General features: G+C 52.8%; 1 protein-coding gene across 2 annotated transcripts in view; it reads left to right on the plus strand.

The window, feature by feature from the left end:
* The window catches only part of pcnx1 (pecanex 1), a 142,257-nt gene that overhangs the window by 114,307 nt on the left and 12,315 nt on the right, over positions 1 to 15,635 (plus strand). For both annotated transcript variants that reach the window (XM_071366861.1, XM_071366862.1), the window contains 2 exons: positions 13,423 to 13,573; positions 15,128 to 15,358. In XM_071366861.1, coding sequence (XP_071222962.1) covers positions 13,423 to 13,573; positions 15,128 to 15,358 — 382 coding nt within the window. The remainder of the gene's footprint in view (positions 1 to 13,422; positions 13,574 to 15,127; positions 15,359 to 15,635) is intronic.

Raw genomic sequence — 15,635 nt, forward strand, 5'->3', positions numbered from 1 at the left:
GTGTACAGGGTGGTAGTAGTGTACAGGGTGGTAGTAGTGTACAGGGTGGTGGTAGTGTACAGGGTGGTGGTAGTGTACAGGGTGGTAGTAGTGTACAGGGTGGTGGTAGTGTACAGGGTGGTGGTAGTGTACAGGGTGGTAGTAGTGTACAGGGTGGTAGTAGTGTACAGGGTGGTAGTAGTGTACAGGGTGGTAGTGTACAGGGTGGTGGTAGTGTACAGGGTGGTGGTAGTGTACAGGGTGGTGGTAGTGTACAGGGTGGTAGTAGTGTACAGGGTGGTAGTAGTGTACAGGGTGGTAGTAGTGTACAGGGTGGTGGTAGTGTACAGGGTGGTAGTGTACAGGGTGGTGGTAGTGTACAGGGTGGTGGTAGTGTACAGGGTGGTGGTAGTGTACAGGGTGGTAGTGTACAGGGTGGTAGTAGTGTACAGGGTGGTGGTGTACAGGGTGGTAGTGTACAGGGTGGTGGTAGTGTACAGGGTGGTAGTGTACAGGGTGGTAGTGTACAGGGTGGTAGTAGTGTACAGGGTGGTAGTAGTGTACAGGGTGGTAGTAGTGTACAGGGTGGTAGTAGTGTACAGGGTGGTAGTAGTGTACAGGGTGGTAGTAGTGTACAGGGTGGTGGTAGTGTACAGGGTGGTGGTAGTGTACAGGGTGGTAGTAGTGTACAGGGTGGTAGTAGTGTACAGGGTGGTGGTAGTGTACAGGGTGGTGGTAGTGTACAGGGTGGTGGTAGTGTACAGGGTGGTAGTAGTGTACAGGGTGGTAGTAGTGTACAGGGTGGTAGTAGTGTACAGGGTGGTAGTAGTGTACAGGGTGGTAGTAGTGTACAGGGTGGTGGTAGTGTACAGGGTGGTAGTAGTGTACAGGGTGGTAGTAGTCTACAGGGTGGTAGTAGTGTACAGGGTGGTAGTAGTGTACAGGGTGGTAGTGTACAGGGTGGTAGTGTACAGGGTGGTAGTAGTGTACAGGGTGGTAGTAGTGTACAGGGTGGTAGTAGTGTACAGGGTGGTGGTAGTGTACAGGGTGGTGGTAGTGTACAGGGTGGTAGTAGTGTACAGGGTGGTAGTAGTGTACAGGGTGGTAGTAGTGTACAGGGTGGTAGTGTACAGGGTGGTGGTAGTGTACAGGGTGGTGGTAGTGTACAGGGTGGTGGTAGTGTACAGGGTGGTAGTGTACAGGGTGGTAGTAGTGTACAGGGTGGTAGTAGTGTACAGGGTGGTAGTAGTGTACAGGGTGGTGGTGTACAGGGTGGTGGTAGTGTACAGGGTGGTGGTAGTGTACAGGGTGGTAGTAGTGTACAGGGTGGTGGTAGTGTACAGGGTGGTAGTAGTGTACAGGGTGGTGGTAGTGTACAGGGTGGTGGTAGTGTACAGGGTGGTAGTAGTGTACAGGGTGGTAGTAGTGTACAGGGTGGTAGTAGTGTACAGGGTGGTAGTAGTGTACAGGGTGGTAGTAGTGTACAGGGTGGTAGTAGTGTACAGGGTGGTAGTAGTGTACAGGGTGGTGGTAGTGTACAGGGTGGTGGTAGTGTACAGGGTGGTGGTAGTGTACAGGGTGGTAGTAGTGTACAGGGTGGTAGTAGTGTACAGGGTGGTAGTAGTGTACAGGGTGGTGGTAGTGTACAGGGTGGTGGTAGTGTACAGGGTGGTAGTGTACAGGGTGGTAGTAGTGTACAGGGTGGTGGGGGTGTACAGGGTGGTGGTAGTGTACAGGGTGGTGGTAGTGTACAGGGTGGTAGTGTACAGGGTGGTAGTAGTGTACAGGGTGGTGGTGTACAGGGTGGTAGTAGTGTACAGGGTGGTGGTGTACAGGGTGGTAGTGTACAGGGTGGTGGTAGTGTACAGGGTGGTGGTAGTGTACAGGGTGGTAGTGTACAGGGTGGTAGTAGTGTACAGGGTGGTAGTAGTGTACAGGGTGGTAGTAGTGTACTGGGTAGTAGTGTACAGGGTGGTAGTGTACAGGGTGGTAGTGTACAGGGTGGTAGTAGTGTACAGGGTGGTAGTAGTGTACAGGGTGGTGGTAGTGTACAGGGTGGTGGTAGTGTACAGGGTGGTGGTAGTGTACAGGGTGGTGGTAGTGTACAGGGTGGTGGTAGTGTACAGGGTGGTAGTGTACAGGGTGGTAGTAGTGTACAGGGTGGTAGTAGTGTACAGGGTGGTAGTAGTGTACAGGGTGGTGGTAGTGTACAGGGTGGTGGTAGTGTACAGGGTGGTAGTAGTGTACAGGGTGGTGGTAGTGTACAGGGTGGTGGTAGTGTACAGGGTGGTGGTAGTGTACAGGGTGGTAGTGTACAGGGTGGTAGTAGTGTACAGGGTGGTAGTAGTGTACAGGGTGGTAGTAGTGTACAGGGTGGTGGTAGTGTACAGGGTGGTGGTAGTGTACAGGGTGGTAGTAGTGTACAGGGTGGTAGTAGTGTACAGGGTGGTAGTAGTGTACAGGGTGGTGGTAGTGTACAGGGTGGTGGTAGTGTACAGGGTGGTGGTAGTGTACAGGGTGGTGGTAGTGTACATGGTGGTAGTAGTGTACAGGGTGGTGGTAGTGTACAGGGTGGTGGTAGTGTACAGGGTGGTGGTAGTGTACAGGGTGGTGGTAGTGTACAGGGTGGTGGTAGTGTACAGGGTGGTAGTAGTGTACAGGGTGGTAGTAGTGTACAGGGTGGTGGTAGTGTACAGGGTGGTGGTAGTGTACAGGGTGGTGGTAGTGTACAGGGTGGTGGTGTACAGGGTGGTGGTGTACAGGGTGGTAGTGTACAGGGTGGTAGTGTACAGGGTGTTAGTGTACAGGGTGGTGGTAGTGTACAGGGTGGTAGTAGTGTACAGGGTGGTAGTAGTGTACAGGGTGGTAGTGTACAGGGTGGTAGTAGTGTACAGGGTGGTAGTAGTGTACAGGGTGGTAGTGTACAGGGTGGTAGTAGTGTACAGGGTGGTAGTAGTGTACAGGGTGGTAGTAGTGTACAGGGTGGTGGTAGTGTACAGGGTGGTGGTAGTGTACAGGGTGGTGGTAGTGTACAGGGTGGTAGTAGTGTACAGGGTGGTAGTAGTGTACAGGGTGGTAGTAGTGTACAGGGTGGTAGTAGTGTACAGGGTGGTAGTAGTGTACAGGGTGGTGGTGTACAGGGTGGTAGTGTACAGGGTGGTGGTAGTGTACAGGGTGGTAGTGTACAGGGTGGTAGTAGTGTACAGGGTGGTAGTAGTGTACAGGGTGGTAGTAGTGTACAGGGTGGTAGTAGTGTACAGGGTGGTGGTAGTGTACAGGGTGGTGGTAGTGTACAGGGTGGTAGTAGTGTACAGGGTGGTAGTAGTGTACAGGGTGGTGGTAGTGTACAGGGTGGTGGTAGTGTACAGGGTGGTAGTAGTGTACAGGGTGGTAGTAGTGTACAGGGTGGTAGTAGTGTACAGGGTGGTAGTAGTGTACAGGGTGGTGGTAGTGTACAGGGTGGTAGTAGTGTACAGGGTGGTGGTAGTGTACAGGGTGGTGGTAGTGTACAGGGTGGTGGTAGTGTACAGGGTGGTAGTAGTGTACAGGGTGGTAGTGTACAGGGTGGTAGTAGTGTACAGGGTGGTAGTAGTGTACAGGGTGGTAGTAGTGTACAGGGTGGTAGTAGTGTACAGGGTGGTGGTAGTGTACAGGGTGGTAGTAGTGTACAGGGTGGTAGTAGTGTACAGGGTGGTAGTAGTGTACAGGGTGGTGGTAGTGTACAGGGTGGTGGTAGTGTACAGGGTGGTGGTAGTGTACAGGGTGGTGGTAGTGTACAGGGTGGTAGTAGTGTACAGGGTGGTGGTAGTGTACAGGGTGGTGGTAGTGTACAGGGTGGTAGTAGTGTACAGGGTGGTAGTAGTGTACAGGGTGGTGGTAGTGTACAGGGTGGTGGTAGTGTACAGGGTGGTAGTAGTGTACAGGGTGGTGGTAGTGTACAGGGTGGTGGTGTACAGGGTGGTAGTAGTGTACAGGGTGGTGGTGTACAGGGTGGTAGTGTACAGGGTGGTAGTGTACAGGGTGGTAGTGTACAGGGTGGTGGTAGTGTACAGGGTGGTGGTAGTGTACAGGGTGGTAGTAGTGTACAGGGTGGTAGTGTACAGGGTGGTAGTAGTGTACAGGGTGGTAGTAGTGTACAGGGTGGTAGTAGTGTACAGGGTGGTAGTAGTGTACAGGGTGGTAGTGTACAGGGTGGTAGTAGTGTACAGGGTGGTAGTGTACAGGGTGGTAGTAGTGTACAGGGTGGTGGTAGTGTACAGGGTGGTGGTAGTGTACAGGGTGGTGGTAGTGTACAGGGTGGTAGTAGTGTACAGGGTGGTAGTAGTGTACAGGGTGGTAGTAGTGTACAGGGTAGTAGTGTACAGGGTGGTGGTAGTGTACAGGGTGGTAGTGTACAGGGTGGTAGTAGTGTACAGGGTGGTAGGAGTGTACAGGGTGGTAGTAGTGTACAGGGTAGTAGTGTACAGGGTGGTAGTAGTGTACAGGGTGGTGGTGTACAGGGTGGTGGTTGTGTACAGGGTGGTGGTAGTGTACAGGGTGGTAGTAGTGTACAGGGTGGTGGTAGTGTACAGGGTGGTAGTAGTGTACAGGGTGGTAGTGTACAGGGTGGTGGTAGTGTACAGGGTGGTAGTAGTGTACAGGGTGGTAGTAGTGTACAGGGTGGTAGTAGTGTACAGGGTGGTAGTAGTGTACAGGGTGGTAGTAGTGTACAGGGTGGTAGTAGTGTACAGGGTGGTAGTGTACAGGGTGGTGGTAGTGTACAGGGTGGTGGTAGTGTACAGGGTGGTAGTAGTGTACAGGGTGGTAGTAGTGTACAGGGTGGTAGTAGTGTACAGGGTGGTAGTAGTGTACAGGGTGGTGGTAGTGTACAGGGTGGTAGTGTACAGGGTGGTAGTAGTGTACAGGGTGGTGGTAGTGTACAGGGTGGTGGTAGTGTACAGGGTGGTGGTAGTGTACAGGGTGGTAGTGTACAGGGTGGTAGTAGTGTACAGGGTGGTGGTGTACAGGGTGGTAGTAGTGTACAGGGTGGTGGTGTACAGGGTGGTGGTAGTGTACAGGGTGGTGGTAATGTACAGGGTGGTAGTGTACAGGGTGGTAGTAGTGTACAGGGTGGTAGTAGTGTACTGGGTAGTAGTGTACAGGGTGGTAGTGTACAGGGTGGTAGTGTACAGGGTGGTAGTAGTGTACAGGGTGGTAGTAGTGTACAGGGTGGTAGTAGTGTACAGGGTGGTGGTAGTGTACAGGGTGGTGGTAGTGTACAGGGTGGTAGTAGTGTACAGGGTGGTGGTAGTGTACAGGGTGGTAGTAGTGTACAGGGTGGTAGTAGTGTACAGGGTGGTAGTAGTGTACAGGGTGGTAGTAGTGTACAGGGTGGTAGTAGTGTACAGGGTGGTGGTAGTGTACAGGGTGGTGGTAGTGTACAGGGTGGTGGTAGTGTACAGGGTGGTGGTAGTGTACAGGGTGGTAGTAGTGTACAGGGTGGTAGTAGTGTACAGGGTGGTAGTAGTGTACAGGGTGGTGGTAGTGTACAGGGTGGTAGTGTACAGGGTGGTAGTAGGTAGTGTACAGGGTGGTAGTAGGTAGTGTACAGGGTGGTGGTAGTGTACAGGGTGGTGGTAGTGTACAGGGTGGTGGTAGTGTACAGGGTGGTAGTAGTGTACAGGGTGGTAGTAGTGTACAGGGTGGTAGTAGTGTACAGGGTGGTGGTAGTGTACAGGGTGGTAGTGTACAGGGTGGTAGTAGTGTACAGGGTGGTGGTAGTGTACAGGGTGGTGGTAGTGTACAGGGTGGTGGTAGTGTACAGGGTGGTAGTGTACAGGGTGGTAGTAGTGTACAGGGTGGTAGTAGTGTACAGGGTGGTGGTGTACAGGGTGGTAGTGTACAGGGTGGTGGTAGTGTACAGGGTGGTAGTGTACAGGGTGGTAGTAGTGTACAGGGTGGTAGTAGTGTACAGGGTGGTAGTAGTGTACAGGGTGGTAGTAGTGTACAGGGTGGTAGTAGTGTACAGGGTGGTAGTAGTGTACAGGGTGGTGGTGTACAGGGTGGTGGTGTACAGGGTGGTGGTAGTGTACAGGGTGGTAGTGTACAGGGTGGTAGTGTACAGGGTGGTAGTAGTGTACAGGGTGGTAGTAGTGTACAGGGTGGTAGTAGTGTACAGGGTGGTGGTAGTGTAGAGGGTGGTAGTAGTGTACAGGGTGGTGGTAGTGTACAGGGTGGTGGTAGTGTACAGGGTGGTGGTAGTGTACAGGGTGGTAGTAGTGTACAGGGTGGTAGTGTACAGGGTGGTAGTAGTGTACAGGGTGGTAGTAGTGTACAGGGTGGTAGTAGTGTACAGGGTGGTGGTAGTGTACAGGGTGGTGGTAGTGTACAGGGTGGTAGTAGTGTACAGGGTGGTGGTAGTGTACAGGGTGGTGGTAGTGTACAGGGTGGTGGTAGTGTACAGGGTGGTGGTAGTGTACAGGGTGGTGGTAGTGTACAGGGTGGTAGTAGTGTACAGGGTGGTGGTAGTGTACAGGGTGGTGGTAGTGTACAGGGTGGTGGTAGTGTACAGGGTGGTAGTAGTGTACAGGGTGGTAGTAGTGTACAGGGTGGTGGTAGTGTACAGGGTGGTAGTAGTGTACAGGGTGGTAGTAGTGTACAGGGTGGTAGTAGTGTACAGGGTGGTGGTAGTGTACAGGGTGGTGGTAGTGTACAGGGTGGTGGTGTACAGGGTGGTAGTAGTGTACAGGGTGGTGGTGTACAGGGTGGTGGTGTACAGGGTGGTGGTGTACAGGGTGGTTGTGTACAGGGTGGTAGTGTACAGGGTGGTGGTAGTGTACAGGGTGGTGGTAGTGTACAGGGTGGTGGTAGTGTACAGGGTGGTAGTGTACAGGGTGGTAGTAGTGTACAGGGTGGTAGTAGTGTACAGGGTGGTAGTAGTGTACAGGGTGGTAGTAGTGTACAGGGTGGTAGTGTACAGGGTGGTAGTGTACAGGGTGGTAGTAGTGTACAGGGTGGTAGTGTACAGGGTGGTAGTAGTGTACAGGGTGGTGGTAGTGTACAGGGTGGTGGTAGTGTACAGGGTGGTGGTAGTGTACAGGGTGGTAGTAGTGTACAGGGTGGTAGTAGTGTACAGGGTAGTAGTGTACAGGGTGGTGGTAGTGTACAGGGTGGTAGTGTACAGGGTGGTAGTAGTGTACAGGGTGGTAGTAGTGTACAGGGTGGTAGTAGTGTACAGGGTGGTAGTGTACAGGGTGGTAGTGTACAGGGTGGTGGTAGTGTACAGGGTGGTGGTAGTGTACAGGGTGGTGGTAGTGTACAGGGTGGTAGTAGTGTACAGGGTGGTAGTAGTGTACAGGGTGGTAGTAGTGTACAGGGTGGTAGTAGTGTACAGGGTGGTGGTAGTGTACAGGGTGGTAGTAGTGTACAGGGTGGTGGTAGTGTACAGGGTGGTGGTAGTGTACAGGGTGGTGGTAGTGTACAGGGTGGTAGTGTACAGGGTGGTAGTAGTGTACAGGGTGGTGGTGTACAGGGTGGTAGTGTACAGGGTGTTAGTGTACAGGGTGGTGGTAGTGTACAGGGTGGTAGTGTACAGGGTGGTAGTAGTGTACAGGGTGGTAGTAGTGTACTGGGTAGTAGTGTACAGGGTGGTAGTAGTGTACAGGGTGGTAGTAGTGTACAGGGTGGTAGTAGTGTACAGGGTGGTAGTAGTGTACAGGGTGGTGGTAGTGTACAGGGTGGTGGTAGTGTACAGGGTGGTAGTAGTGTACAGGGTGGTGGTAGTGTACAGGGTGGTGGTAGTGTACAGGGTGGTGGTAGTGTACAGGGTGGTGGTAGTGTACAGGGTGGTAGTAGTGTACAGGGTGGTAGTAGTGTACAGGGTGGTAGTAGTGTACAGGGTGGTAGTAGTGTACAGGGTGGTGGTAGTGTACAGGGTGGTAGTAGTGTACAGGGTGGTAGTAGTGTACAGGGTGGTGGTAGTGTACAGGGTGGTGGTAGTGTACAGGGTGGTAGTATTGTACAGGGTGGTGGTAGTGTACAGGGTGGTGGTAGTGTACAGGGTGGTAGTAGTGTACAGGGTGGTGGTAGTGTACAGGGTGGTAGTAGTGTACAGGGTGGTAGTAGTGTACAGGGTGGTAGAAGTGTACAGGGTGGTAGTAGTGTACAGGGTGGTGGTGTACAGGGTGGTGGTAGTGTACAGGGTGGTGGTAGTGTACAGGGTGGTGGTAGTGTACAGGGTGGTGGTAGTGTACAGGGTGGTGGTAGTGTACATGGTGGTGGTAGTGTACAGGGTGGTAGTAGTGTACAGGGTGGTGGTAGTGTACAGGGTGGTGGTAGTGTACAGGGTGGTGGTAGTGTACAGGGTGGTAGTAGTGTACAGGGTGGTAGTAGTGTACAGGGTGGTGGTAGTGTACAGGGTGGTGGTAGTGTACAGGGTGGTAGTGTACAGGGTGGTAGTAGTGTACAGGGTGGTGGTGTACAGGGTGGTGGTGTACAGGGTGGTGGTGTACAGGGTGGTAGTGTACAGGGTGGTAGTGTACAGGGTGGTGGTAGTGTACAGGGTGGTAGTGTACAGGGTGGTAGTAGTGTACAGGGTGGTAGTGTACAGGGTGGTAGTAGTGTACAGGGTGGTAGTAGTGTACAGGGTGGTAGTAGTGTACAGGGTGGTAGTGTACAGGGTGGTAGTAGTGTACAGGGTGGTAGTGTACAGGGTGGTAGTAGTGTACAGGGTGGTAGTAGTGTACAGGGTGGTGGTAGTGTACAGGGTGGTGGTAGTGTACAGGGTGGTGGTAGTGTACAGGGTGGTAGTAGTGTACAGGGTGGTAGTAGTGTACAGGGTGGTAGTAGTGTACAGGGTGGTAGTAGTGTACAGGGTGGTGGTAGTGTACAGGGTGGTGGTAGTGTACAGGGTGGTAGTAGTGTACAGGGTAGTAGTGTACAGGGTGGTGGTAGTGTACAGGGTGGTGGTAGTGTACAGGGTGGTGGTAGTGTACAGGGTGGTAGTAGTGTACAGGGTGGTGGTAGTGTACAGGGTGGTGGTAGTGTACAGGGTGGTAGTAGTGTACAGGGTGGTAGTAGTGTACAGGGTGGTGGTAGTGTACAGGGTGGTGGTAGTGTACAGGGTGGTGGTAGTGTACAGGGTGGTAGTAGTGTACAGGGTGGTAGTAGTGTACAGGGTGGTGGTAGTGTACAGGGTGGTGGTAGTGTACAGGGTGGTGGTAGTGTACAGGGTGGTAGTGTACAGGGTGGTGGTAGTGTACAGGGTGGTAGTAGTGTACAGGGTGGTAGTAGTGTACAGGGTGGTAGTAGTGTACAGGGTGGTGGTAGTGTACAGGGTGGTGGTAGTGTACAGGGTGGTAGTAGTGTACAGGGTGGTAGTAGTGTACAGGGTGGTGGTAGTGTACAGGGTGGTGGTAGTGTACAGGGTGGTGGTAGTGTACAGGGTGGTAGTAGTGTACAGGGTGGTAGTAGTGTACAGGGTGGTGGTAGTGTACAGGGTGGTGGTAGTGTACAGGGTGGTGGTAGTGTACAGGGTGGTGGTAGTGTACAGGGTGGTGGTAGTGTACAGGGTGGTAGTAGTGTACAGGGTGGTAGTAGTGTACAGGGTGGTGGTAGTGTACAGGGTGGTGGTAGTGTACAGGGTGGTGGTAGTGTACAGGGTGGTGGTAGTGTACAGGGTGGTGGTAGTGTACAGGGTGGTAGTAGTGTACAGGGTGGTAGTAGTGTACAGGGTGGTAGTAGTGTACAGGGTGGTAGTAGTGTACAGGGTGGTAGTAGTGTACAGGGTGGTAGTAGTGTACAGGGTGGTAGTAGTGTACAGGGTGGTGGTAGTGTACAGGGTGGTAGTGTACAGGGTGGTAGTGTACAGGGTGGTAGTAGTGTACAGGGTGGTGGTAGTGTACAGGGTGGTGGTAGTGTACAGGGTGGTGGTAGTGTACAGGGTGGTGGTAGTGTACAGGGTGGTGGTAGTGTACAGGGTGGTAGTAGTGTACAGGGTAGTAGTGTACAGGGTGGTGGTAGTGTACAGGGTGGTAGTAGTGTACAGGGTGGTAGTAGTGTACAGGGTGGTAGTAGTGTACAGGGTGGTGGTAGTGTACAGGGTGGTGGTAGTGTACAGGGTGGTGGTAGTGTACAGGGTGGTGGTAGTGTACAGGGTGGTAGTAGTGTACAGGGTGGTAGTAGTGTACAGGGTGGTAGTAGTGTACAGGGTGGTGGTAGTGGACAGGGTGGTAGTAGTGTACAGGGTGGTGGTAGTGTACAGGGTGGTGGTAGTGTACAGGGTGGTGGTAGTGTACAGGGTGGTAGTGTACAGGGTGGTAGTAGTGTACAGGGTGGTGGTGTACAGGGTGGTAGTGTACAGGGTGTTAGTGTACAGGGTGGTGGTAGTGTACAGGGTGGTAGTGTACAGGGTGGTAGTGTACAGGGTGGTAGTAGTGTACAGGGTGGTAGTAGTGTACTGGGTAGTAGTGTACAGGGTGGTAGTAGTGTACAGGGTGGTAGTAGTGTACAGGGTGGTAGTAGTGTACAGGGTGGTAGTAGTGTACAGGGTGGTAGTAGTGTACAGGGTGGTAGTAGTGTACAGGGTGGTGGTAGTGTACAGGGTGGTGGTAGTGTACAGGGTGGTAGTAGTGTACAGGGTGGTGGTAGTGTACAGGGTGGTGGTAGTGTACAGGGTGGTGGTAGTGTACAGGGTGGTAGTGTACAGGGTGGTAGTAGTGTACAGGGTGGTAGTAGTGTACAGGGTGGTAGTAGTGTACAGGGTGGTAGTAGTGTACAGGGTGGTGGTAGTGTACAGGGTGGTAGTAGTGTACAGGGTGGTAGTAGTGTACAGGGTGGTGGTAGTGTACAGGGTGGTGGTAGTGTACAGGGTGGTGGTAGTGTACAGGGTGGTAGTATTGTACAGGGTGGTAGTGTACAGGGTGGTGGTAGTGTACAGGGTGGTAGTAGTGTACAGGGTGGTGGTAGTGTACAGGGTGGTAGTAGTGTACAGGGTGGTAGTAGTGTACAGGGTGGTAGAAGTGTACAGGGTGGTAGTAGTGTACAGGGTGGTGGTGTACAGGGTGGTGGTAGTGTACAGGGTGGTGGTAGTGTACAGGGTGGTGGTAGTGTACAGGGTGGTGGTAGTGTACAGGGTGGTGGTAGTGTACATGGTGGTAGTAGTGTACAGGGTGGTAGTAGTGTACAGGGTGGTGGTAGTGTACAGGGTGGTGGTAGTGTACAGGGTGGTAGTAGTGTACAGGGTGGTAGTAGTGTACAGGGTGGTGGTAGTGTACAGGGTGGTGGTAGTGTACAGGGTGGTGGTAGTGTACAGGGTGGTAGTGTACAGGGTGGTAGTAGTGTACAGGGTGGTGGTGTACAGGGTGGTGGTGTACAGGGTGGTGGTGTACAGGGTGGTGGTGTACAGGGTGGTAGTGTACAGGGTGGTGGTAGTGTACAGGGTGGTAGTGTACAGGGTGGTAGTAGTGTACAGGGTGGTAGTGTACAGGGTGGTAGTAGTGTACAGGGTGGTAGTAGTGTACAGGGTGGTAGTAGTGTAAAGGGGGTGGTAGTGTACAGGGTGGTAGTAGTGTACAGGGTGGTAGTGTACAGGGTGGTAGTAGTGTACAGGGTGGTAGTAGTGTACAGGGTGGTGGTAGTGTACAGGGTGGTGGTAGTGTACAGGGTGGTAGTAGTGTACAGGGTGGTAGTAGTGTACAGGGTGGTAGTAGTGTACAGGGTGGTAGTAGTGTACAGGGTGGTGGTAGTGTACAGGGTGGTGGTAGTGTACAGGGTGGTAGTAGTGTACAGGGTAGTAGTGTACAGGGTGGTGGTAGTGTACAGGGTGGTGGTAGTGTACAGGGTGGTGGTAGTGTACAGGGTGGTGGTAGTGTACAGGGTGGTAGTAGTGTACAGGGTGGTGGTAGTGTACAGGGTGGTGGTAGTGTACAGGGTGGTAGTAGTGTACAGGGTGGTAGTAGTGTACAGGGTGGTGGTAGTGTACAGGGTGGTGGTAGTGTACAGGGTGGTGGTAGTGTACAGGGTGGTAGTAGTGTACAGGGTGGTAGTAGTGTACAGGGTGGTGGTAGTGTACAGGGTGGTGGTAGTGTACAGGGTGGTAGTGTACAGGGTGGTGGTAGTGTACAGGGTGGTAGTAGTGTACAGGGTGGTAGTAGTGTACAGGGTGGTAGTAGTGTACAGGGTGGTAGTAGTGTACAGGGTGGTGGTAGTGTACAGGGTGGTAGTAGTGTACAGGGTGGTGGTAGTGTACAGGGTGGTGGTAGTGTACAGGGTGGTGGTAGTGTACAGGGTGGTGGTAGTGTACAGGGTGGTGGTAGTGTACAGGGTGGTGGTAGTGTACAGGGTGGTAGTAGTGTACAGGGTGGTAGTAGTGTACAGGGTGGTGGTAGTGTACAGGGTGGTGGTAGTGTACAGGGTGGTGGTAGTGTACAGGGTGGTGGTAGTGTACAGGGTGGTGGTAGTGTACAGGGTGGTGGTAGTGTACAGGGTGGTGGTAGTGTACAGGGTGGTAGTAGTGTACAGGGTGGTAGTAGTGTACAGGGTGGTAGTGTACAGGGTGGTGGTAGTGTACAGGGTGGTGGTAGTGTACAGGGTGGTGGTAGTGTACAGGGTGGTAGTAGTGTACAGGGTGGTAGTAGTGTACAGGGTGGTAGTAGTGTACAGGGTGGTAGTGTACAGGGTGGTAGTAGTGTACAGGGTGGTAGTAGTGTACAGGGTGGTAGTAGTGTACAGGGTGGTAGTAGTGTACAGGGTGGTAGTGTACAGGGTGGTGGTAGTGTACAGGGTGGTAGTGTACGTGGTGGTAGTGTACAGGGTGGTAGTAGTGTACAGGGTGGTGGTAGTGTACAGGGTGGTGGTAGTGTACAAGGTGGTGGTAGTGTACAAGGTGGTGGTAGTGTACAGGGTGGTAGTAGTGTACAGGGTGGTAGTAGTGTACAGGGTGGTAGTAGTGTACAGGGTGGTAGTAGTGTACAGGGTGGTAGTGTACAGGGTGGTAGTGTACAGGGTGGTATGATAGTATACAGAATGTACTATGGGTATTCCAACACAGCTAGTGTGTTTTTGAGAGATTTATATTTTGTTACCATTTCATGACTTCTCTGTCTCCCTCTCTCCCGTGTCTCCCTCTCTCCCGTGTCTCCCTCTCTCCCGTGTCTCCCTCTCTCCCGTGTCTCCCTCTCTCCCGTGTCTCCCTCTCTCCCGTGTCTCCCGTGTCTCCCTCTCTCCCGTGTCTCCCTCTCTCCCGTGTCTCCCTCTCTCCCGTGTATCCCTCTCTCCCGTGTCTCCCTGTCTCCCGTGTCTCCGTCTCTCCGTGTCTCCCTCTCTCCCTGTCTCCCGTGTCTCCCTCTCTCCCGTGTCTCCCTCTCTCCCGGTCTCCCGTGTTTTCCCTCTCTCCCGTCTCTCCCTCTCTCCCATGTCTCCCTCTCTCCCGTGTCTCCCTCTCTCCCGTGTCTCCCTCCTCCCCAGTAACCTGGAGTCTTTCCTGTATGGGCTCCACGCGCTGTTCAAGGGAGACTTCCGGATCTCCTCGGTGAGAGATGAGTGGATCTTTGCCGACATGGAACTACTGAGGAAGGTGGTGGTGCCTGGGATACGCATGTCACTCAAACTACACCAGGTGAGAGTTGCCTGGGATACGCATGTCACTCAAACTACACCAGGTGAGAGTTGCCTGGGATACGCATGTCACTCAAACTACACCAGGTGAGAGTTGCCTGGGATACGCATGTCACTCAAACTACACCAGGTGAGAGTTGCCTGGGATACGCATGTCACTCAAACTACACCAGGTGAGAGTTGCCTGGGATACGCATGTCACTCAAACTACACCAGGTGAGAGTTGCCTGGGATACGCATGTCACTCAAACTACACCAGGTGAGAGTTGCCTGGGATACGCATGTTACTCAAACTACACCAGGTGAGAGGTGCCTGGGATACGCATGTCACTCAAACTACACCAGGTGAGAGTTGCCTGGGATACGCATGTCACTCAAACTACACCAGGTGAGAGTTGCCTGGGATACGCATGTCACTCAAACTACACCAGGTGAGAGTTGCCTGGGATACGCATGTCACTCAAACTACACCAGGTGAGAGTTGCCTGGGATACGCATGTCACTCAAACTACACCAGGTGAGAGTTGCCTGGGATACGCATGTCACTCAAACTACACCAGGTGAGAGTTGCCTGGGATACGCATGTTACTCAAACTACACCAGGTGAGAGCTGCCTGGGATACGCATGTCACTCAAACTACACCAGGTGAGAGTTGCCTGGGATACGCATGTCACTCAAACTACACCAGGTGAGAGTTGCCTGGGATACGCATGTCACTCAAACTACACCAGGTGAGAGTTGCCTGGGATACGCATGTCACTCAAACTACACCAGGTGAGAGTTGCCTGGGATACGCATGTCACTCAAACTACACCAGGTGAGAGGTGCCTGGGATACGCATGTCACTCAAACTACACCAGGTGAGAGTTGCCTGGGATACGCATGTCACTCAAACTACACCAGGTGAGAGTTGCCTGGGATACGCATGTCACTCAAACTACACCAGGTGAGAGTTGCCTGGGATACGCATGTCACTCAAACTACACCAGGTGAGAGTTGCCTGGGATACGCATGTCACTCAAACTACACCAGGTGAGAGGTGCCTGGGATACGCATGTCACTCAAACTACACCAGGTGAGAGGTGCCTGGGATACGCATGTCACTCAAACTACACCAGGTGAGAGTTGCCTGGGATACGCATGTCACTCAAACTACACCAGGTGAGAGGTGCCTGGGATACGCATGTCACTCAAACTACACCAGGTGAGAGTTGCCTGGGATACGCATGTCACTCAAACTACACCAGGTGAGAGTTGCCTGGGATACGCATGTCACTCAAACTACACCAGGTGAGAGGTGCCTGGGATACGCATGTCACTCAAACTACACCAGGTGAGAGGTGCCTGGGATACGCATGTCACTCAAACTACACCAGGTGAGAGTTGCCTGGGATACGCATGTCACTCAAACTACACCAGGTGAGAGGTGCCTGGGATACGCATGTCACTCAAACTACACCAGGTGAGAGTTGCCTGGGATGTACTAGCTGAGAAACCAGAAACAACGTCATTGGACTTTAAGGAACTCTCCCCTCCTGTCTTTTTCTCTCCCAGGACCACTTCACGTCTCCAGATGAGTATGACGAGCCGGTGGTTCTGTTCCAGGCCATCTCGTCTCACCAGCAGAACCTGGTGATCGCCCACGAGGGTGACCCGGCCTGGCGCAGCGCCGTGCTCTCCAACTCGCCCTCACTGCTCGCCCTGCGTCACGTCCTGGACGAGGGAACCAACGAGTACAAGATCATCGTGCTCAACAGACGATACCTCAGCTTTAGGGTCATCAAGGTTAGTAGGTCATCGTGCTCAACAGACGGTACCTCATCTTTAGGGTCATCAAGGTTAGTAGGTCATCGTGCTCAACAGACGGTACCTCAGCTTTAGGGTCATCAAGGTTAGTAGGTCATCGTGCTCAACAGACGATGCCTCAGCTTTAGGTTCATCAAGGTTAGTAGGTCATCGTGCTCAACAGACGGTACCTCAGCTTTAGGGTCATCAAGGTTAGTAGGTCATCGTGCTCAACAGACGATACCTCAGCTTTAGGGTCATCAAGGTTAGTAGGTCA

The sequence above is a fragment of the Salvelinus alpinus genome, chromosome 25, assembly GCF_045679555.1.
Source record: "Salvelinus alpinus chromosome 25, SLU_Salpinus.1, whole genome shotgun sequence".
Lineage (NCBI taxonomy): Eukaryota > Metazoa > Chordata > Actinopteri > Salmoniformes > Salmonidae > Salvelinus > Salvelinus alpinus.